This window comes from Anas platyrhynchos, chromosome 3 (genome assembly GCF_047663525.1).
Source record: "Anas platyrhynchos isolate ZD024472 breed Pekin duck chromosome 3, IASCAAS_PekinDuck_T2T, whole genome shotgun sequence".
Taxonomy (NCBI): Eukaryota; Metazoa; Chordata; class Aves; order Anseriformes; family Anatidae; genus Anas; species Anas platyrhynchos.
The window spans coordinates 120,334,374-120,356,838 of NC_092589.1; the positions used below are offsets into that span (position 1 = coordinate 120,334,374).

Consider the following 22,465-nt stretch of genomic DNA (forward strand, 5'->3'; position numbering starts at 1 on the left):
CCCCCTGCTATGGGCAGGCCCACCTCCCACTAGATCAAGGTTGCTCAAAGCCCCATCCAGCCTGGCCTTGAACACCTCCAGGGATGGGGCATCCACAGCATCTCTAGGAAACCTGTGCCAGTGCCTCATTGCTGTCATATTAAAGATTTTCTTTAAGAGCAGCTAGGTGAGAATGTGCTCACGTAGGTGACAGCCAAAATTCTTTTGCTACCTTGCACCTCTCTCAGGGATAGGGTTCAGGTGGATTCAGACTCTGCTATGATTTCTGTCTCTTCTCCCTCCCATTTCTGTGATGGCTCTGCTTTAGAGCTGCCTGCTTCTTCCACTTCCCCTTGCCTTCCTTGGAGGAGTGCTTGGGAATGTGGCTGCTCCAGCGCAGCCAGCAACTGCCAAGTTTCACTTTCAGGCACTGAAAGATAATAGCCTGACTTCCAGGAAAGCAAAAAATATCTCCCTGCCATGCAACCTATAAACTGAGGCCAGCGCAGAGGCTTGAGGCTCTATAAAGAGTGGGGTCACGGGTGGGCTGAGGCTGTGCAGGGGCTGCGCTGAGATGGTGCGGGAGCTGGGCTGAGACGCTACTGGAGCTGCAGAGCACCAGGGAGGGCAGGTAGGTCAAAGCTGACATGCACTGGGCACGGCAGGGGCCACATGTGGAGATCCCTTGGCCTCCTGCTTGCTGTTTCACCCATCTCCTGCTGGGCTGCGAGATGCCAGGAGGGCAGCAGGGCTTTTCGCTCAGGGGAAATGGGCTCTGCTCAGGTGTAGGGGACAGAGAAACAGGACAGCTGACCCCAAGGAACCAAAGGATGTCCCATCCCAGAGGGCGTACTGCTCAGCAATAAAATCTAGGGGAGTTGGCTGGGGTAGGGGGCAGCCACTGCTAAAGCAAGGGTTAGGCTTCAGTCAGTGGTTGGTAACCAATTGCACTGTGTATCAGTTGCTTTGGATATTTGTTGGTATATTAGTATCACCATCATCATCATTACCCCTTCCTTTTCTGTCCTATTAAACTGTCTTCTTCTCAACACGCAGGCTTTTAGCACTTCATAGTATCCTAAAATGGTTTGGATTGGAAGGGACTGTGGTGGTATTGTTCTGCTGGGCAGCTGAGCTCCACCACAACTGCTCTCTCTCTCCCCGTCCTCATAGGAAAAGTGGAAGAAAATGCAATGAAAAGGGCTCATGGGTTGAGATAAGGACAGGGAGATCACTCAACAAGTGCGCTCTGATGAGCTTCTAAGAGGATCTGGATATTTTTTTTCCCTTTAACTTTTTTTTCTTCAGTTCCCTCCCCCATCCTGCTGTGGGGGTGGGGGGAGCCAGCGAACGGCTGTGTGGTGCTTTGCTGCCTGCCTGGTTAAACCACAACATCCTCCAACACCACCCCAGTGGGCTTCATGCTCCTCTGGCAGCTCCCCCAGGGCCCTTCCACCATGGCCCTGGGCAGGCATTGGCTGCTCCCTGCATCATGCTCTGAAAACAGCCCCAGAGGCATAGTCTGTGCATTGCCAGGTCATCTACCCGACCATGAGAAACCAAGGCTCCAAATCCTAAAGAATCCTAGAATGGTTTGAGATGGAAGACATATTATAGATCATTGTGGTGGTTCTGCTCGAGTGGGCAGCCGAGCTCCACCACAGACGCTCTCTCACTCCCCCTCCTCAAAGAGGAATGGGGAGAAAATACGATGAAAAAGGCTCAAAGGTTGACATAAGGACAAGAAGACCACAAAGTAATTATTTGTGAGGGGAAAGCAGACTCGGCATAGGGAGGCAGTAAGGTTTATTGCTTATTACTAACAAGCTAGAGAAGTGAGAAACAAAGGAAAGAAACCAAAAGCACCTTCCCCCCCCCATCCACCCTCTTCCACCTCCTCCCCCCGAGCAGCGCAGGGGAACGGGGGAATGGGGGTTATGGTCAGTCTACAGCACTTCTTCTCTGCCGCTCCTTCTCGGTCACTCTCATCCCCTGTGCTGTGGGATCCCTCCAACAGGACACAGTCCTTGATGAACTGATCCGGCGTGGGCTTCCCACAGGCAGCAGCTCTTCCAGAACTGCTCCAGATATGGGTCCGTACCACGGGGTCCATCCCTCAGGAGCAAAACTGCTCCAACCTGGCTCCCCCACGGGCAGCAGCTCCTGCCAGGTCACCTGCTCCTGCGTGGGCTCCTCTCCACAGGCTACAGGTCCTATGCTGAGTCTGTTTTGCTCATAACAAAAATTTCTGCGTGATCTTCGTGTCCTTCTCTCAAACTTTGAGCCATTTTCATCGTATTTTCTCCCCACTCCTCTTGGAGGAGGGGGAGTGAGAAAGCGTCTGTGGTGGAGCTTGGCTGCCCACTCGAGCGGAACCACCACAGCAGCTTATACATGGGTGCTGTTGAAGGCAGTGCCTTGTCCATGGCTGTTTGTGCAGCCGTGCCAGTGGTTGCGTGTGTCTGTCTGTCTGTGTCTGCATATTTCAGGGGTGCCCGAGGCTGGGTTCCAGCAGCAGGGCAGAAGAAATCCCTGAGCCAGAAACTATGGAGAGGCCTCTTCTAAGGGATGGTGGCCTCCTCTAACCTGATGTAACAAAAGTCTCTTTTCCCCTTCCACAGCCATGGAGTCACAGGAGGAGAGAGCAGATGCTGGGGAAAAGACACGAATTGCTACGCAATTGCTGGCAGAAGCATTTGAGAAGGAAGGACTTGATGAAGAATACTGGCTCCCCAGACTGTCAGAGATATTGGGTGTTAAGTCAATAAATGCTTTGAAACATCTGCAATATGAAGACTACCTTAAACTGGAGTGCGAAGTACGGTCCCCCTGGGAGACCAAGGCACTCCAAAAGCTCCTGGGAATCACAGACAACGAAACAGGTGTTGATGAACTGCAGAAACAGCACTTGGAGAGGATGAAGCAGAGGCAAGAAGAAGCCAAGTCAATCCTACAGGAGCTGGAAGAAATGCAGAAGAGCCGTAACCACAGCAAGGAAATGATAAGTAAGAAAGTGGAGGCCCTACAGCAAGCCATGGACATTCCCAAGGAGTACTGGGCACCTCCAGAGAAGGCATTGCTGGATGAGCTGGTGAGCATCCGGAAGCAACTGGAGCAGCAGGAGAAGTTCATGGGGAAGACGGAGAACGTCTCTGACGAGGAGGTCCTGAGGCGGGCATCGGGAGGCCTGGCTCTGCAGGGGATTTACCAAACCAACAGCCTGGAGGATGTGCTGGCAAAGCAAGAGCAACTCATCAGGGTCCCTGATGGCTTCATGCTCACTGGTCCAGTGCAAGGGTCGCTGCTTGACAGGAAGGAGTTCTCCTCCTCTGCAGCAGAAGCCACTTTCACCAAGTCCATGGAGCAGCTGGGGTTCAGCATCAATGCTTCTGTCAAAGGTGGGTTCTGGAGGTTCAGTGTTGAAACAGGTGTAGATTACGGCAAGTCCTCACAGTCAGAGGATTCCCGTCGGTCACGCTCGGAGCAGGCGTACATTTGCACCACCATGTACCAGTACATGCCTCTGGCCTCCTACTACTTCCAAAAGGACCAGCTTCGCCTCTCAGACGCAGCCCTGCGAGAGCTGCAAGACATCGAACAGCTTCTGAGCATCACCCAGGAGGCAGACAGGTTCCACCTACTGAAGAGCAGGTGCGCCAGCTTCTTCCGCAGGTTTGGGTCCCACGTGATCCAGGGACCCCTCCACTTTGGGGGAATATTCTGGTGGAAAGCATCTGCCGAAGGTTTCAGGGCAGAGCAATGGGATGAGATGAAGCAACAAACATCTGAAGCACTGAACAGCTACGTCGGAGCTAGCTTCAGCGGCTTCGGTACCAAGTGGGGAGTGAAGGGGGATGCTTCAAAGTCCAGCTCACAGGCATCATTTCAGGGAAGAGACGGAAGCAGCACCCACACAGCAGTTCAGCTCTATGTGACCAAAACAGGGGGCCCAGCAGAGACGGATTCCCTTCCCGAGTGGAAATGCGGGCTTGTGGCCAATAACACAACCTGGTGTGTGATCGACCGGGGCTTTCAGCTGATCCCAGTGTGGGACATAATCCTGTCCAACCACAGCAGCGATTTTAAAGCCTCCCATCAAATGAGCAGCAGCCTCAGGACTGTCTACGAAGCGCTAACGAATCGCAGCACTGGTGTGATCTTTGGAGAAGAACTGGCCAGTGCCGTAGAAGACGCCAGAGCTTTCCTAGAGCAAGTGAAGACCTGGGAGGGGACAGTGGATGAAAAGAAACTGCTCATGTTGCTAGATTTTAAACAGGGTCTGAATAAGAGAACAAAGAATCACAGTGTCTGGATCAACATATGTCTGTCAGACAAAGCATTGCAGGAGTTCCTGGTGAACACTGTTTCTTTTTGCCAGAAGTCTTCTCCGGAAAACACCACCTACATCAAATCTCTGCTGCAGTGCCTGCTTGATCCTCACATCTATTCTGTCAAGGACTTCCCCAGGACTTCCTTTATTATGCAGTGGGTCTTCCAGACGGAGCACACGCTTCCCAAAACTCCCAATATTTCCAGTCTTGAAGATCTCAATACGACACTGCTGCAAATGAAGGAGGACATCATGGAAGTCACCTACGCACCGGCAACTTCTGCATCTGCCATTCATGAGGCAAAGATCAAAGCCACCTTCACTGTAAGCCAGTCTATTTCTTCCTTGCTCCAGTCTCTGCAGCAAAGGGCACAGGAAGACATAGAACTCTTCGTGCTCTTAGTTACAACCAGCACGGGATACCAAGTAGAAAGCAGCACTTTTCAGTACCTCCTTGGGTGTCCAGAAATTAATTTCGTGATAAAGGAAATGCACATGGCACATAACGAGTATCAGAGCCTGAAGGAGCAGGATGTTTACAGAGCTCAGGCCTTCCTGCTGCTGAGGGGGCTCACCATAACATCCAAAAACAAGAAGGTCACCCATGAGCAGAAGAATGACCGCCTAGTTTTCATGAAAAAAAAGACGAAAAACACATGGTCCACAGAGATGAAAGCTCTCCTCGAAAAGCACAATGCATTCAAAGACTGGGAGATGCTGGAAAGAGATTTGCAATCCTTCATCGATGGGCAACTGGAGGACACATCTGGCAACCTGAACAAAGATGATATAATGAAAGACCTGGAAGATGCTTTTCAAGGCATGCAGCCTCCCAGTCAGTGCAAACCCAAATCAGACAGCAGCAATTCCAAAGCAAGTCAAGCCACTGCAAGCCCAGAGTTCCTCAACTTACTTAAGCGCCTTGGGCTGGAAAGGTACTATCCAAGAAAAATGGGCACAGAAGATTTCCACATAATACACCAGACATCTGTACACAACAGCCAGCCGAGCAAGGACAGCGAGCTACCATTTTACTTCCTGCAAAAGCTCCTGACCATGGATTATCAGGTGAGGTACCTGACTTGCAAGGAGGCCAGTAAGCCAGGAGTCGCACCCACACCAAACACCTCAGGGGAGGAGCACGAGCCCTCTGATTCCTTTGATGACTTTCTCAGTGACTTGGACAAAGGAGCCCCTGAATCTGCAAGCAGGGAGAGTCATGTGCACCCCATGGACCTCCAGATGGCAATTTTTCATTGTGCTGATGATTTCATGAGACAGTACCTTTCATCCAAGCTCGCTTTCTGCCAGTTTGCACTACCCCTCCTGGTACCAAACCCGGGCACTTCACAGATAGAGTTCCCTCTCTGGTCCCTCAGCCAAATCAAGAAGAGCTGGAAAGGGACGGTGAGATCGGGAGAGCAGACGAGGATTAGCAGTCACAACAACAAACTCATTTATCAGGCAGAGATGCCCATCGTGTCCTTCCTCCGCATCGGCAGCTCTCCTTCCTCTTCCAAGTCTCAGCTCCTGAATGCCCTGCTGAGCAGGAAGAAACACGACACTTTTTTCCACCACCATTGCGAAGGCAGCACCAAAGACTGCTTCCTGATGAAAGGTGTTGTGGAGATCTCCTGGTACCTTCCCCGTGGTAGTGACAACGACAGCTTTAACGGCCCTGTTGCTTTCTGTAACCTGCATGGAGATGCGAGGGATCACGAACCCCAGCTGCAGTTTTTACAGGAGATCTCTACCGTGAACGTGGTTCTTGTTTCTGAGTTGGATCAGAGCAACGAGAAGAAAGGCAGGAGAATTTTACATGATCTGTGGCAGTCTCAGAGGCCTTTGGTTTGCCTTTTCACTGAGAAAGAGAGCGTTGCAGCTGGCCGATCTGGCCAAAACGTAAGAATAGGGATCAAGAACAGAAATGAAGCAGAATTAGTGGCTGAGCTGACAAAAACCATCCGAGACCTAGTGGAAGGGTCGAGCACGCTTGTTAGCCTCAATGCATGCCTGAGCACAGCTCGCCAGCACGGCTTCTTAGTCGATGAAGATGCAGAAGCGTGCGTGACAGCCAAAGAAACAGCAATCAAACTGGTGAATCTGTTGAAGAAGGAGAAGTTGTCTGAGATCAAATCACAGCTACTGCCTCTTCAGGGAAAACTGTGGTACATGTGGTGTGAAAAGGACAAAGAACTCACTCGCTTGCAGGAAAAGGGGAGCAAGAGCATAGAGCATCATCGGAGCCAAATTGAATTGGAGAAGTCTGCAATACGAAGAAAGCAACTAGGCAAAGCGTTTCCCCTCAATCAGCTGATGAAAACAGTCCTTGGCTTTCTCCATTCACAGCCAGACAATACCAAGAAATTCTTTCTGCAGTGGATGAAGATCTTCATGGACGACATCTCCTCTGATCGCCTTGATGAGCTGAAGAGAGAGTACCATCAGTTATGGTCTCAAATCCTGGCATTAAAGAAAAGCAATGAAAACAACAACCTGAAAACTCTATTGGTTAAGAAATTAGATGCCCTTTCTGATGAAATCAATGATTCGTCCATTGGCCTTGAGCATATTTTGAGAGAGGTGGGGCAGATTTATGAGGCACTGGAATCAACATACTCCAAAGAAAATTGGTATGTCAAACTATCTGAAATTGCTGCCAATCTGATGGTTTTAGGGTATCCCATTGAGCTGATGGATGGCGATGCTTCTTATGTACCACTGCAATGGATTGGAGCCGTCTTTGACAGATTAATTGAGAAGCTAGGGGACAAGCGAGTATTTGTGCTTTCCGTGCTTGGCATCCAGAGCACAGGGAAGTCAACCCTGCTGAATGCCATGTTTGGTCTCCAGTTTAAGGTCAGCTCAGGGAGGTGCACCCAGGGAGCGTTTATGCAGCTCATTAAAGTGGACGAGAAGCTCCAACAGGATTTGAACTTTGATTACCTGCTTGTTGTTGACACAGAAGGACTTCGTGCCATAGAGATGGCCAATAAGCAGTCACTTAACCACGACAATGAGCTGGCCACCTTTGTCATTGGCATTGGAAACATGACTCTGATCAACATCTTTGGAGAAAATCCTTCGGAAATGCAAGACGTCCTTCAGATTGCTGTGCAGGCTTTCCTGAGGATGAAGCAAGTTAATATTTCCCCAGGCTGCCTCTTTGTGCACCAAAACGTGGGCGAAATAACCGCAAAGGAAAAGAACATGGAGGGACAAAGACGTCTGCAGGAAAAGCTGGATGAAATGACCGTGATTGCGGCCCAGCAGGAATTCTGTGACATCACCTGCTTCAGCGACGTCATCCGCTTTGACGTGAACACCCACATTCATTACTTTGCTCACCTGTGGGAAGGAAACCCACCGATGGCACCGCCCAACCCCACCTACAGCCAGAACGTCCAGGAATTAAAGAGCAAAATTCTTCAAGCTGCCAAGAAGGAATCGCACAGCAGCGTTTTGAGGCTCTCCAGCTTTAAAGTTCGTATTAGTGACCTGTGGAATGCCCTGCTGAATGAAAACTTTGTTTTCAGCTTCAAGAATTCAGTGGAGATTGCTGCCTACAAGAAACTGGAAACTGCATTTAGTCAGTGGACCTGGCAGCTGAGAAGTCACATCTTAGACTTGCAAATGAAACTGGAAAACAAGGTGCGGAACGGGGAGTTGGACAAGGTCACCACAGAACACCTTGAAAAACTGGTGCAAGAGAGAAGTGATGCCATCACCAAGAACATGGAAACATTCTTCAGTGAAGACAAAGACCGTGAAATACTGATCCAGTGGAAAAGCAGCACGGAACTGAAGCTGAAAGAACTGAGAGAGTCCCTTCTTGTTGAAACACGAAGGAAGTGTGAGAAACTTCTAGAAGTAAAGAAGAGCCAGAGTAAACTGGACGAGAGGAAGTCTGAATATGAAAATGGGCTCCTGAGAAAGAGCAGAGAGTTGGCCCTGTCTCTAAAAGGCCAGAAATTAGGTGAAAGTGAACTGAGAAACCGCTTCAATTCTATCTGGATGGAGTGGCTTTATGAAGTCTCTTCTGCTGCTCCCCCTCAGGAAGAGGTGGACATTGATGTGGACATAGAAAATATCCTTCTAGATCACTTTAAGGAGCCTAATGTAGATAAACACATATTGAATTTATACCAAAATAATACATTTTCTCTTGACATAGAGAAACATGTGTCTAAGAAAAAAGGCTTCCGCATGTTTTATAAGGGTTTCAACGATGCCGATGTGAACAACATGCACCACATTACAGATAGCATCATAAAGCGTGTGAAGGAAAGCATTGAGAAGAAGGAAAAAGATAAAATGGATTACAGTCGAACTTTTATTCATGAAATACTAAATGAAGTGGAGGGAGGTATGAACTCTGTCCCTACCACTGCAAATTACAGTTTTAATAAAGAATACAAAATAGATTTATCACTGCACCTGTGCAGAATGGCAGCAGAAAGGTTTAAAGACATGCACACAGCATTCAGGAAAGCAAATGATCCAGTCGTCTACCTGGAGAGCAAGAGAGAAGACTTCTTTAAATGTTTCCAGATTTCCTGCCAAGGAGCCTCTTGTATCACAACATTTGCTGATTTCCTGTGCAGCAAGATTGCCCCAGCTCTTCGACACGCCATCTACGAGAAGACAGCTCTTGACATAGCTCAAGACGTGAAGGATAAAATTCCAGATTTCGGAGGCAATAGATCCACTCTGGAAGCTTGCATGCTGAAATACCTAGCAGAAAATGAACATTTTCAAAAATTCATGTATTATCTTAATGCCCCAGGAGAATTTTTAAATAATTACATTAAGACAAAAGTTGAGACGTACTGTTTAGATAAGAACAGAAGGCTAGAGATGTTTTTAAGAGAATCCCTCTCTCGTTACTATGAAAACATTCAGTCAGCTGTTTTTGCATCAACCACTGTTGTCAAAGACAGAAAAGACAGAAAGGATCAAATCTCTCTTTGGCTGGATGAATTCTGCAGAGCACTTGGAGACATGATAAGCTTGCCCAGGAGCGACCTGAAGGGCATTGAACATCAGGAGATAACAGACATAGAGTTCCTGAATAATGCCATGACAGAAGCACTGTCTCCCGTTATTGATGATCTCAGGAAGGAGTTTAAAGAAGCTCGTATGAGCTCCTTTGAAAGGCAGCCTCACACAATAGTGGCTGAGCAGTTTGCAGGGTGCCAGGAGCAGTGTCCATTTTGTGAGGCTGTTTGCACTAACACTATGCCAAACCATGACGGAGACCACCGGGTTGTCTTCCATCGTCCACAAGCTTTCACAGGACTCAAATGGCATGAAAAAAGAGGATCTAAATGGCATGAAACAGACAACCTAGTCATTGATATTTGTTCTAGCAGCGTTTCAAGTGACTGCTCATTCAGGATTGGTGAAGACACATGGATCCCCTACAAGAAATACCGGGATGCAGGACCTCCATATTCCACTTGGAGCATTCCTCCTGATCCATCCATGCAAGCATACTGGAAATGGTTTGTGTCTTCTTTCAGGACACAGCTAGAACAATGCTACAATGGGAAATTTCATGGCAAAGGAGAAATTCCTGCTTCATGGCAAAGAGTTACAAAGCAGAATGCACTCGCTCAACTGGAGAAATGTTAGGCTAAGTTGGTACGAAGGAAAAACTGCAAGTGCTTTGCATTTTAGAAGAACATAATACGGGGATAACCACAAAAACTTCTTGTAATGATTATGACTTAAACCTTGTCAATAAAACTAAATGTAATTGCTACAATATTGGGTGAACTGAGGAGTGCTTCTCATGCTGCTGCTCAGCGATTCCCTTGCTGTGTGATAAAGTCCAAGTCCTCTTCCTTTCTTGCCATAAATATTTACATCAGCTTTGTCTTAAAGCAAACTAGAAAAATATTCCGGTAGCAAGCAGTCATACCGCCAAGATCAAGACCAAGTGCCAGATGAAGAGCAAAGGCAGCATTAGCAAGTACCAGTTTTATCAACTGCTATGGGAAAAGAAATGACACTGGCAAAAGAACAGTTTCCCTGCAGCAATACTTGTCACACTTGCAGAAAGGACAGCGGGGTCTGCGAGCAGGTGAACATTTGTGGGGAACTTGGCTATTTTGTTTTTTGGGATTCTTATTTGCATTCATAAACTCAGTACTCGGGTGCCGTTTTCTTTCTGATGTCATTAAAGCAATTAACGCAGCAGCCTATGCGGATTTAGACAGTGATTTTTAACTGTGTGGTTATTAGGTATATGTCCTAGGTTAAGATGTGCCCCCACTTCCATGAGCCATTCCTACTCATGAGCCTGACAAAGTTCCCTCCAGCACCTAGCCACCCCAACTGCTTTTGCCAAGCACTTCTGTGTTGGGTAAAAGCCCTTTATAACCAACGTAGAGAATTAGACAGCTTTGCAGCTTCCTCAGCAGCTGTCAGCAGTGCGTGAGCTTAGCATTTGTGCTGTCAAGACGGGCAGGTGACAACTGAAGAAAAAGGGTCTGGAGAACATGGAAGTGGCTCTGCCTGTACCAGCGCAGAGGGAGGGGGTGTTTACTGTGCACTTTTCCTGCAATCCTGCTGCAAACCCAATGACCAGAATCTCCTGAAGAACTGTCAAGAGTGGTGATTCATTATAATGCTTTGTAGTCTTTGCTAAGAAACTGTTTGAGTTGGACTGGACTAGTCTCTGTGTGCTTCATTTCAAGGTGAGTCACAATTCTCCTAGAATCATAAAATCAGAATGGTTTGGGTTGGAAAGGACTTTGAAGATCATCTAGTTCCAATCCCCCTGCTATGGGCAGGCCCACCTCCCACTAGATCAAGGTTGCTCAAAGCCCCATCCAGCCTGGCCTTGAACACCTCCAGGGATGGGGCACCCACAGCATCTCTAGGAAACCTGTGCCAGTGCCTCATTGCTGTCATATTAAAGATTTTCTTTAAGAGCAGCTAGGTGAGAATGTGCTCACGTAGGTGACAGCCAAAATTCTTTTGCTACCTTGCACCTCTCTCAGGGATAGGGTTCAGGTGGATTCAGACTCTGCTATGATTTCTGTCTCTTCTCCCTCCCATTTCTGTGATGGCTCTGCTTTAGAGCTGCCTGCTTCTTCCACTTCCCCTTGCCTTCCTTGGAGGAGTGCTTGGGAATGTGGCTGCTCCAGCGCAGCCAGCAACTGCCAAGTTTCACTTTCAGGCACTGAAAGATAATAGCCTGACTTCCAGGAAAGCAAAAAATATCTCCCTGCCATGCAACCTATAAACTGAGGCCAGCGCAGAGGCTTGAGGCTCTATAAAGAGTGGGGTCACGGGTGGGCTGAGGCTGTGCAGGGGCTGCGCTGAGATGGTGCGGGAGCTGGGCTGAGACGCTACTGGAGCTGCAGAGCACCAGGGAGGGCAGGTAGGTCAAAGCTGACATGCACTGGGCACGGCAGGGGCCACATGTGGAGATCCCTTGGCCTCCTGCTTGCTGTTTCACCCATCTCCTGCTGGGCTGCGAGATGCCAGGAGGGCAGCAGGGCTTTTCGCTCAGGGGAAATGGGCTCTGCTCAGGTGTAGGGGACAGAGAAACAGGACAGCTGACCCCAAGGAACCAAAGGATGTCCCATCCCAGAGGGCGTACTGCTCAGCAATAAAATCTAGGGGAGTTGGCTGGGGTAGGGGGCAGCCACTGCTAAAGCAAGGGTTAGGCTTCAGTCAGTGGTTGGTAACCAATTGCACTGTGTATCAGTTGCTTTGGATATTTGTTGGTATATTAGTATCACCATCATCATCATTACCCCTTCCTTTTCTGTCCTATTAAACTGTCTTCTTCTCAACACGCAGGCTTTTAGCACTTCATAGTATCCTAAAATGGTTTGGATTGGAAGGGACTGTGGTGGTATTGTTCTGCTGGGCAGCTGAGCTCCACCACAACTGCTCTCTCTCTCCCCGTCCTCATAGGAAAAGTGGAAGAAAATGCAATGAAAAGGGCTCATGGGTTGAGATAAGGACAGGGAGATCACTCAACAAGTGCGCTCTGATGAGCTTCTAAGAGGATCTGGATATTTTTTTTCCCTTTAACTTTTTTTTCTTCAGTTCCCTCCCCCATCCTGCTGTGGGGGTGGGGGGAGCCAGCGAACGGCTGTGTGGTGCTTTGCTGCCTGCCTGGTTAAACCACAACATCCTCCAACACCACCCCAGTGGGCTTCATGCTCCTCTGGCAGCTCCCCCAGGGCCCTTCCACCATGGCCCTGGGCAGGCATTGGCTGCTCCCTGCATCATGCTCTGAAAACAGCCCCAGAGGCATAGTCTGTGCATTGCCAGGTCATCTACCCGACCATGAGAAACCAAGGCTCCAAATCCTAAAGAATCCTAGAATGGTTTGAGATGGAAGACATATTATAGATCATTGTGGTGGTTCTGCTCGAGTGGGCAGCCGAGCTCCACCACAGACGCTCTCTCACTCCCCCTCCTCAAAGAGGAATGGGGAGAAAATACGATGAAAAAGGCTCAAAGGTTGACATAAGGACAAGAAGACCACAAAGTAATTATTTGTGAGGGGAAAGCAGACTCGGCATAGGGAGGCAGTAAGGTTTATTGCTTATTACTAACAAGCTAGAGAAGTGAGAAACAAAGGAAAGAAACCAAAAGCACCTTCCCCCCCCCATCCACCCTCTTCCACCTCCTCCCCCCGAGCAGCGCAGGGGAACGGGGGAATGGGGGTTATGGTCAGTCTACAGCACTTCTTCTCTGCCGCTCCTTCTCGGTCACTCTCATCCCCTGTGCTGTGGGATCCCTCCAACAGGACACAGTCCTTGATGAACTGATCCGGCGTGGGCTTCCCACAGGCAGCAGCTCTTCCAGAACTGCTCCAGATATGGGTCCGTACCACGGGGTCCATCCCTCAGGAGCAAAACTGCTCCAACCTGGCTCCCCCACGGGCAGCAGCTCCTGCCAGGTCACCTGCTCCTGCGTGGGCTCCTCTCCACAGGCTACAGGTCCTATGCTGAGTCTGTTTTGCTCATAACAAAAATTTCTGCGTGATCTTCGTGTCCTTCTCTCAAACTTTGAGCCATTTTCATCGTATTTTCTCCCCACTCCTCTTGGAGGAGGGGGAGTGAGAAAGCGTCTGTGGTGGAGCTTGGCTGCCCACTCGAGCGGAACCACCACAGCAGCTTATACATGGGTGCTGTTGAAGGCAGTGCCTTGTCCATGGCTGTTTGTGCAGCCGTGCCAGTGGTTGCGTGTGTCTGTCTGTCTGTGTCTGCATATTTCAGGGGTGCCCGAGGCTGGGTTCCAGCAGCAGGGCAGAAGAAATCCCTGAGCCAGAAACTATGGAGAGGCCTCTTCTAAGGGATGGTGGCCTCCTCTAACCTGATGTAACAAAAGTCTCTTTTCCCCTTCCACAGCCATGGAGTCACAGGAGGAGAGAGCAGATGCTGGGGAAAAGACACGAATTGCTACGCAATTGCTGGCAGAAGCATTTGAGAAGGAAGGACTTGATGAAGAATACTGGCTCCCCAAACTGTCAGAGATATTGGGTGTTAAGTCAATAAATGCTTTGAAACATCTGCAATATGAAGACTACCTTAAACTGGAGTGCGAAGTACGGTACCCCTGGGAGACCAAGGCACTCCAAAAGCTCCTGGGAATCACAGACAACGAAACAGGTGTTGATGAACTGCAGAAACAGCACTTGGAGAGGATGAAGCAGAGGCAAGAAGAAGCCAAGTCAATCCTACAGGAGCTGGAAGAAATGCAGAAGAGCCGTAACCACAGCAAGGAAATGATAAGTAAGAAAGTGGAGGCCCTACAGCAAGCCATGGACATTCCCAAGGAGTACTGGGCACCTCCAGAGAAGGCATTGCTGGATGAGCTGGTGAGCATCCGGAAGCAACTGGAGCAGCAGGAGAAGTTCATGGGGAAGACGGAGAACGTCTCTGACGAGGAGGTCCTGAGGCGGGCATCGGGAGGCCTGGCTCTGCAGGGGATTTACCAAACCAACAGCCTGGAGGATGTGCTGGCAAAGCAAGAGCAACTCATCAGGGTCCCTGATGGCTTCATGCTCACTGGTCCAGTGCAAGGGTCGCTGCTTGACAGGAAGGAGTTCTCCTCCTCTGCAGCAGAAGCCACTTTCACCAAGTCCATGGAGCAGCTGGGGTTCAGCATCAATGCTTCTGTTAAAGGTGGGTTCTGGAGGTTCAGTGTTGAAACAGGTGTAGATTACGGCAAGTCCTCACAGTCAGAGGACTCCCGTCGGTCACGCTCGGAGCAGGCGTACATTTGCACCACCATGTACCAGTACATGCCTCTGGCCTCCTACTACTTCCAAAAGGACCAGCTTCGCCTCTCAGACGCAGCCCTGCGAGAGCTGCAAGACATCGAACAGCTTCTGAGCATCACCCAGGAGGCAGACAGGTTCCACCTACTGAAGAGCAGGTGCGCCAGCTTCTTCCGCAGGTTTGGGTCCCACGTGATCCAGGGACCCCTCCACTTTGGGGGAATATTCTGGTGGAAAGCATCTGCCGAAGGTTTCAGGGCAGAGCAATGGGATGAGATGAAGCAACAAACATCTGAAGCACTGAACAGCTACGTCGGAGCTAGCTTCAGCGGCTTCGGTACCAAGTGGGGAGTGAAGGGGGATGCTTCAAAGTCCAGCTCACAGGCATCATTTCAGGGAAGAGACGGAAGCAGCACCCACACAGCAGTTCAGCTCTATGTGACCAAAACAGGGGGCCCAGCAGAGACGGATTCCCTTCCCGAGTGGAAATGCGGGCTTGTGGCCAATAACACAACCTGGTGTGTGATCGACCGGGGCTTTCAGCTGATCCCAGTGTGGGACATAATCCTGTCCAACCACAGCAGCGATTTTAAAGCCTCCCATCAAATGAGCAGCAGCCTCAGGACTGTCTACGAAGCGCTAACGAATCGCAGCACTGGTGTGATCTTTGGAGAAGAACTGGCCAGTGCCGTAGAAGACGCCAGAGCTTTCCTAGAGCAAGTGAAGACCTGGGAGGGGACAGTGGATGAAAAGAAACTGCTCATGTTGCTAGATTTTAAACAGGGTCTGAATAAGAGAACAAAGAATCACAGTGTCTGGATCAACATATGTCTGTCAGACAAAGCATTGCAGGAGTTCCTGGTGAACACTGTTTCTTTTTGCCAGAAGTCTTCTCCGGAAAACACCACCTACATCAAATCTCTGCTGCAGTGCCTGCTTGATCCTCACATCTATTCTGTCAAGGACTTCCCCAGGACTTCCTTTATTATGCAGTGGGTCTTCCAGACGGAGCACACGCTTCCCAAAACTCCCAATATTTCCAGTCTTGAAGATCTCAATACGACACTGCTGCAAATGAAGGAGGACATCATGGAAGTCACCTACGCACCGGCAACTTCTGCATCTGCCATTCATGAGGCAAAGATCAAAGCCACCTTCACTGTAAGCCAGTCTATTTCTTCCTTGCTCCAGTCTCTGCAGCAAAGGGCACAGGAAGACATAGAACTCTTCGTGCTCTTAGTTACAACCAGCACGGGATACCAAGTAGAAAGCAGCACTTTTCAGTACCTCCTTGGGTGTCCAGAAATTAATTTCATGATAAAGGAAATGCACATGGCACATAACGAGTATCAGAGCCTGAAGGAGCAGGATGTTTACAGAGCTCAGGCCTTCCTGCTGCTGAGGGGGCTCACCATAACATCCAAAAACAAGAAGGTCACCCATGAGCAGAAGAATGACCGCCTAGTTTTCATGAAAAAAAAGACGAAAAACACATGGTCCACAGAGATGAAAGCTCTCCTCGAAAAGCACAATGCATTCAAAGACTGGGAGATGCTGGAAAGAGATTTGCAATCCTTCATCGATGGGCAACTGGAGGACACATCTGGCAACCTGAACAAAGATGATATAATGAAAGACCTGGAAGATGCTTTTCAAGGCATGCAGCCTCCCAGTCAGTGCAAACCCAAATCAGACAGCAGCAATTCCAAAGCAAGTCAAGCCACTGCAAGCCCAGAGTTCCTCAACTTACTTAAGCGCCTTGGGCTGGAAAGGTACTATCCAAGAAAAATGGGCACAGAAGATTTCCACATAATACACCAGACATCTGTACACAACAGCCAGCCGAGCAAGGACAGCGAGCTACCATTTTACTTCCTGCAAAAGCTCCTGACCATGGATTATCAGGTGAGGTACCTGACTTGCAAGGAGGCCAGTAAGCCAGGAGTCGCACCCACACCAAACACCTCAGGGGAGGAGCACGAGCCCTCTGATTCCTTTGATGACTTTCTCAGTGACTTGGACAAAGGAGCCCCTGAATCTGCAAGCAGGGAGAGTCATGTGCACCCCATGGACCTCCAGATGGCAATTTTTCATTGTGCTGATGATTTCATGAGACAGTACCTTTCATCCAAGCTCGCTTTCTGCCAGTTTGCACTACCCCTCCTGGTACCAAACCCGGGCACTTCACAGATAGAGTTCCCTCTCTGGTCCCTCAGCCAAATCAAGAAGAGCTGGAAAGGGACGGTGAGATCGGGAGAGCAGACGAGGATTAGCAGTCACAACAACAAACTCATTTATCAGGCAGAGATGCCCATCGTGTCCTTCCTCCGCATCGGCAGCTCTCCTTCCTCTTCCAAGTCTCAGCTCCTGAATGCCCTGCTGAGCAGGAAGAAACACGACACTTTTTTCCACCACCATTGCGAAGGCAGCACCAAAGACTGCTTCCTGATGAAAGGTGTTGTGGAGATCTCCTGGTACCTTCCCCGTGGTAGTGACAACGACAGCTTTAACGGCCCTGTTGCTTTCTGTAACCTGCATGGAGATGCGAGGGATCACGAACCCCAGCTGCAGTTTTTACAGGAGATCTCTACCGTGAACGTGGTTCTTGTTTCTGAGTTGGATCAGAGCAACGAGAAGAAAGGCAGGAGAATTTTACATGATCTGTGGCAGTCTCAGAGGCCTTTGGTTTGCCTTTTCACTGAGAAAGAGAGCGTTGCAGCTGGCCGATCTGGCCAAAACGTAAGAATAGGGATCAAGAACAGAAATGAAGCAGAATTAGTGGCTGAGCTGACAAAAACCATCCGAGACCTAGTGGAAGGGTCGAGCACGCTTGTTAGCCTCAATGCATGCCTGAGCACAGCTCGCCAGCACGGCTTCTTAGTCGATGAAGATGCAGAAGCGTGCGTGACAGCCAAAGAAACAGCAATCAAACTGGTGAATCTGTTGAAGAAGGAGAAGTTGTCTGAGATCAAATCACAGCTACTGCCTCTTCAGGGAAAACTGTGGTACATGTGGTGTGAAAAGGACAAAGAACTCACTCGCTTGCAGGAAAAGGGGAGCAAGAGCATAGAGCATCATCGGAGCCAAATTGAATTGGAGAAGTCTGCAATACGAAGAAAGCAACTAGGCAAAGCGTTTCCCCTCAATCAGCTGATGAAAACAGTCCTTGGCTTTCTCCATTCACAGCCAGACAATACCAAGAAATTCTTTCTGCAGTGGATGAAGATCTTCATGGACGACATCTCCTCTGATCGCCTTGATGAGCTGAAGAGAGAGTACCATCAGTTATGGTCTCAAATCCTGGCATTAAAGAAAAGCAATGAAAACAACAACCTGAAAACTCTATTGGTTAAGAAATTAGATGCCCTTTCTGATGAAATCAATGATTCGTCCATTGGCCTTGAGCATATTTTGAGAGAGGTGGGGCAGATTTATGAGGCACTGGAATCAACATACTCCAAAGAAAATTGGTATGTCAAACTATCTGAAATTGCTGCCAATCTGATGGTTTTAGGGTATCCCATTGAGCTGATGGATGGCGATGCTTCTTATGTACCACTGCAATGGATTGGAGCCGTCTTTGACAGATTAATTGAGAAGCTAGGGGACAAGCGAGTATTTGTGCTTTCCGTGCTTGGCATCCAGAGCACAGGGAAGTCAACCCTGCTGAATGCCATGTTTGGTCTCCAGTTTAAGGTCAGCTCAGGGAGGTGCACCCAGGGAGCGTTTATGCAGCTCATTAAAGTGGACGAGAAGCTCCAACAGGATTTGAACTTTGATTACCTGCTTGTTGTTGACACAGAAGGACTTCGTGCCATAGAGATGGCCAATAAGCAGTCACTTAACCACGACAATGAGCTGGCCACCTTTGTCATTGGCATTGGAAACATGACTCTGATCAACATCTTTGGAGAAAATCCTTCGGAAATGCAAGACGTCCTTCAGATTGCTGTGCAGGCTTTCCTGAGGATGAAGCAAGTTAATATTTCCCCAGGCTGCCTCTTTGTGCACCAAAACGTGGGCGAAATAACCGCAAAGGAAAAGAACATGGAGGGACAAAGACGTCTGCAGGAAAAGCTGGATGAAATGACCGTGATTGCGGCCCAGCAGGAATTCTGTGACATCACCTGCTTCAGCGACGTCATCCGCTTTGACGTGAACACCCACATTCATTACTTTGCTCACCTGTGGGAAGGAAACCCACCGATGGCACCGCCCAACCCCACCTACAGCCAGAACGTCCAGGAATTAAAGAGCAAAATTCTTCAAGCTGCCAAGAAGGAATCGCACAGCAGCGTTTTGAGGCTCTCCAGCTTTAAAGTTCGTATTAGTGACCTGTGGAATGCCCTGCTGAATGAAAACTTTGTTTTCAGCTTCAAGAATTCAGTGGAGATTGCTGCCTACAAGAAACTGGAAACTGCATTTAGTCAGTGGACCTGGCAGCTGAGAAGTCACATCTTAGACTTGCAAATGAAACTGGAAAACAAGGTGCGGAACGGGGAGTTGGACAAGGTCACCACAGAACACCTTGAAAAACTGGTGCAAGAGAGAAGTGATGCCATCACCAAGAACATGGAAACATTCTTCAGTGAAGACAAAGACCGTGAAATACTGATCCAGTGGAAAAGCAGCACGGAACTGAAGCTGAAAGAACTGAGAGAGTCCCTTCTTGTTGAAACACGAAGGAAGTGTGAGAAACTTCTAGAAGTAAAGAAGAGCCAGAGTAAACTGGACGAGAGGAAGTCTGAATATGAAAATGGGCTCCTGAGAAAGAGCAGAGAGTTGGCCCTGTCTCTAAAAGGCCAGAAATTAGGTGAAAGTGAACTGAGAAACCGCTTCAATTCTATCTGGATGGAGTGGCTTTATGAAGTCTCTTCTGCTGCTCCCCCTCAGGAAGAGGTGGACATTGATGTGGACATAGAAAATATCCTTCTAGATCACTTTAAGGAGCCTAATGTAGATAAACACATATTGAATTTATACCAAAATAATACATTTTCTCTTGACATAGAGAAACATGTGTCTAAGAAAAAAGGCTTCCGCATGTTTTATAAGGGTTTCAACGATGCCGATGTGAACAACATGCACCACATTACAGATAGCATCATAAAGCGTGTGAAGGAAAGCATTGAGAAGAAGGAAAAAGATAAAATGGATTACAGTCGAACTTTTATTCATGAAATACTAAATGAAGTGGAGGGAGGTATGAACTCTGTCCCTACCACTGCAAATTACAGTTTTAATAAAGAATACAAAATAGATTTATCACTGCACCTGTGCAGAATGGCAGCAGAAAGGTTTAAAGACATGCACACAGCATTCAGGAAAGCAAATGATCCAGTCGTCTACCTGGAGAGCAAGAGAGAAGACTTCTTTAAATGTTTCCAGATTTCCTGCCAAGGAGCCTCTTGTATCACAACATTTGCTGATTTCCTGTGCAGCAAGATTGCCCCAGCTCTTCGACACGCCATCTACGAGAAGACAGCTCTTGACATAGCTCAAGACGTGAAGGATAAAATTCCAGATTTCGGAGGCAATAGATCCACTCTGGAAGCTTGCATGCTGAAATACCTAGCAGAAAATGAACATTTTCAAAAATTCATGTATTATCTTAATGCCCCAGGAGAATTTTTAAATAATTACATTAAGACAAAAGTTGAGACGTACTGTTTAGATAAGAACAGAAGGCTAGAGATGTTTTTAAGAGAATCCCTCTCTCGTTACTATGAAAACATTCAGTCAGCTGTTTTTGCATCAACCACTGTTGTCAAAGACAGAAAAGACAGAAAGGATCAAATCTCTCTTTGGCTGGATGAATTCTGCAGAGCACTTGGAGACATGATAAGCTTGCCCAGGAGCGACCTGAAGGGCATTGAACATCAGGAGATAACAGACATAGAGTTCCTGAATAATGCCATGACAGAAGCACTGTCTCCCGTTATTGATGATCTCAGGAAGGAGTTTAAAGAAGCTCGTATGAGCTCCTTTGAAAGGCAGCCTCACACAATAGTGGCTGAGCAGTTTGCAGGGTGCCAGGAGCAGTGTCCATTTTGTGAGGCTGTTTGCACTAACACTATGCCAAACCATGACGGAGACCACCGGGTTGTCTTCCATCGTCCACAAGCTTTCACAGGACTCAAATGGCATGAAAAAAGAGGATCTAAATGGCATGAAACAGACAACCTAGTCATTGATATTTGTTCTAGCAGCGTTTCAAGTGACTGCTCATTCAGGATTGGTGAAGACACATGGATCCCCTACAAGAAATACCGGGATGCAGGACCTCCATATTCCACTTGGAGCATTCCTCCTGATCCATCCATGCAAGCATACTGGAAATGGTTTGTGTCTTCTTTCAGGACACAGCTAGAACAATGCTACAATGGGAAATTTCATGGCAAAGGAGAAATTCCTGCTTCATGGCAAAGAGTTACAAAGCAGAATGCACTCGCTCAACTGGAGAAATGTTAGGCTAAGTTGGTACGAAGGAAAAACTGCAAGTGCTTTGCATTTTAGAAGAACATAATACGGGGATAACCACAAAAACTTCTTGTAATGATTATGACTTAAACCTTGTCAATAAAACTAAATGTAATTGCTACAATATTGGGTGAACTGAGGAGTGCTTCTCATGCTGCTGCTCAGCGATTCCCTTGCTGTGTGATAAAGTCCAAGTCCTCTTCCTTTCTTGCCATAAATATTTACATCAGCTTTGTCTTAAAGCAAACTAGAAAAATATTCCGGTAGCAAGCAGTCATACCGCCAAGATCAAGACCAAGTGCCAGATGAAGAGCAAAGGCAGCATTAGCAAGTACCAGTTTTATCAACTGCTATGGGAAAAGAAATGACACTGGCAAAAGAACAGTTTCCCTGCAGCAATACTTGTCACACTTGCAGAAAGGACAGCGGGGTCTGCGAGCAGGTGAACATTTGTGGGGAACTTGGCTATTTTGTTTTTTGGGATTCTTATTTGCATTCATAAACTCAGTACTCGGGTGCCGTTTTCTTTCTGATGTCATTAAAGCAATTAACGCAGCAGCCTATGCGGATTTAGACAGTGATTTTTAACTGTGTGGTTATTAGGTATATGTCCTAGGTTAAGATGTGCCCCCACTTCCATGAGCCATTCCTACTCATGAGCCTGACAAAGTTCCCTCCAGCACCTAGCCACCCCAACTGCTTTTGCCAAGCACTTCTGTGTTGGGTAAAAGCCCTTTATAACCAACGTAGAGAATTAGACAGCTTTGCAGCTTCCTCAGCAGCTGTCAGCAGTGCGTGAGCTTAGCATTTGTGCTGTCAAGACGGGCAGGTGACAACTGAAGAAAAAGGGTCTGGAGAACATGGAAGTGGCTCTGCCTGTACCAGCGCAGAGGGAGGGGGTGTTTACTGTGCACTTTTCCTGCAATCCTGCTGCAAACCCAATGACCAGAATCTCCTGAAGAACTGTCAAGAGTGGTGATTCATTATAATGCTTTGTAGTCTTTGCTAAGAAACTGTTTGAGTTGGACTGGACTAGTCTCTGTGTGCTTCATTTCAAGGTGAGTCACAATTCTCCTAGAATCATAAAATCAGAATGGTTTGGGTTGGAAAGGACTTTGAAGATCATCTAGTTCCAATCCCCCTGCTATGGGCAGGCCCACCTCCCACTAGATCAAGGTTGCTCAAAGCCCCATCCAGCCTGGCCTTGAACACCTCCAGGGATGGGGCACCCACAGCATCTCTAGGAAACCTGTGCCAGTGCCTCATTGCTGTCATATTAAAGATTTTCTTTAAGAGCAGCTAGGTGAGAATGTGCTCACGTAGGTGACAGCCAAAATTCTTTTGCTACCTTGCACCTCTCTCAGGGATAGGGTTCAGGTGGATTCAGACTCTGCTATGATTTCTGTCTCTTCTCCCTCCCATTT

General features: G+C 48.2%; 2 protein-coding genes across 2 annotated transcripts; both read left to right on the forward strand.

The window, feature by feature from the left end:
- The first annotated feature begins 496 nt into the window (after positions 1–496).
- Positions 497–10,961, forward strand: LOC140002294 (interferon-induced very large GTPase 1-like). Its single transcript, XM_072036656.1, has 2 exons — positions 497–610; positions 2,601–10,961. Exon 2 carries the CDS (start codon positions 2,603–2,605, stop codon positions 9,941–9,943), a length of 7,341 nt encoding a protein of 2,446 aa, XP_071892757.1. The 5' UTR covers positions 497–610; positions 2,601–2,602; the 3' UTR covers positions 9,944–10,961.
- Positions 10,962–11,585: 624 nt separating this feature from the next.
- LOC140002295 (interferon-induced very large GTPase 1-like) lies at positions 11,586–22,049 on the forward strand. Its single transcript, XM_072036657.1, has 2 exons — positions 11,586–11,699; positions 13,690–22,049. Exon 2 carries the CDS (start codon positions 13,692–13,694, stop codon positions 21,030–21,032), a length of 7,341 nt encoding a protein of 2,446 aa, XP_071892758.1. The 5' UTR covers positions 11,586–11,699; positions 13,690–13,691; the 3' UTR covers positions 21,033–22,049.
- The last annotated feature ends 416 nt before the right edge of the window (positions 22,050–22,465 follow it).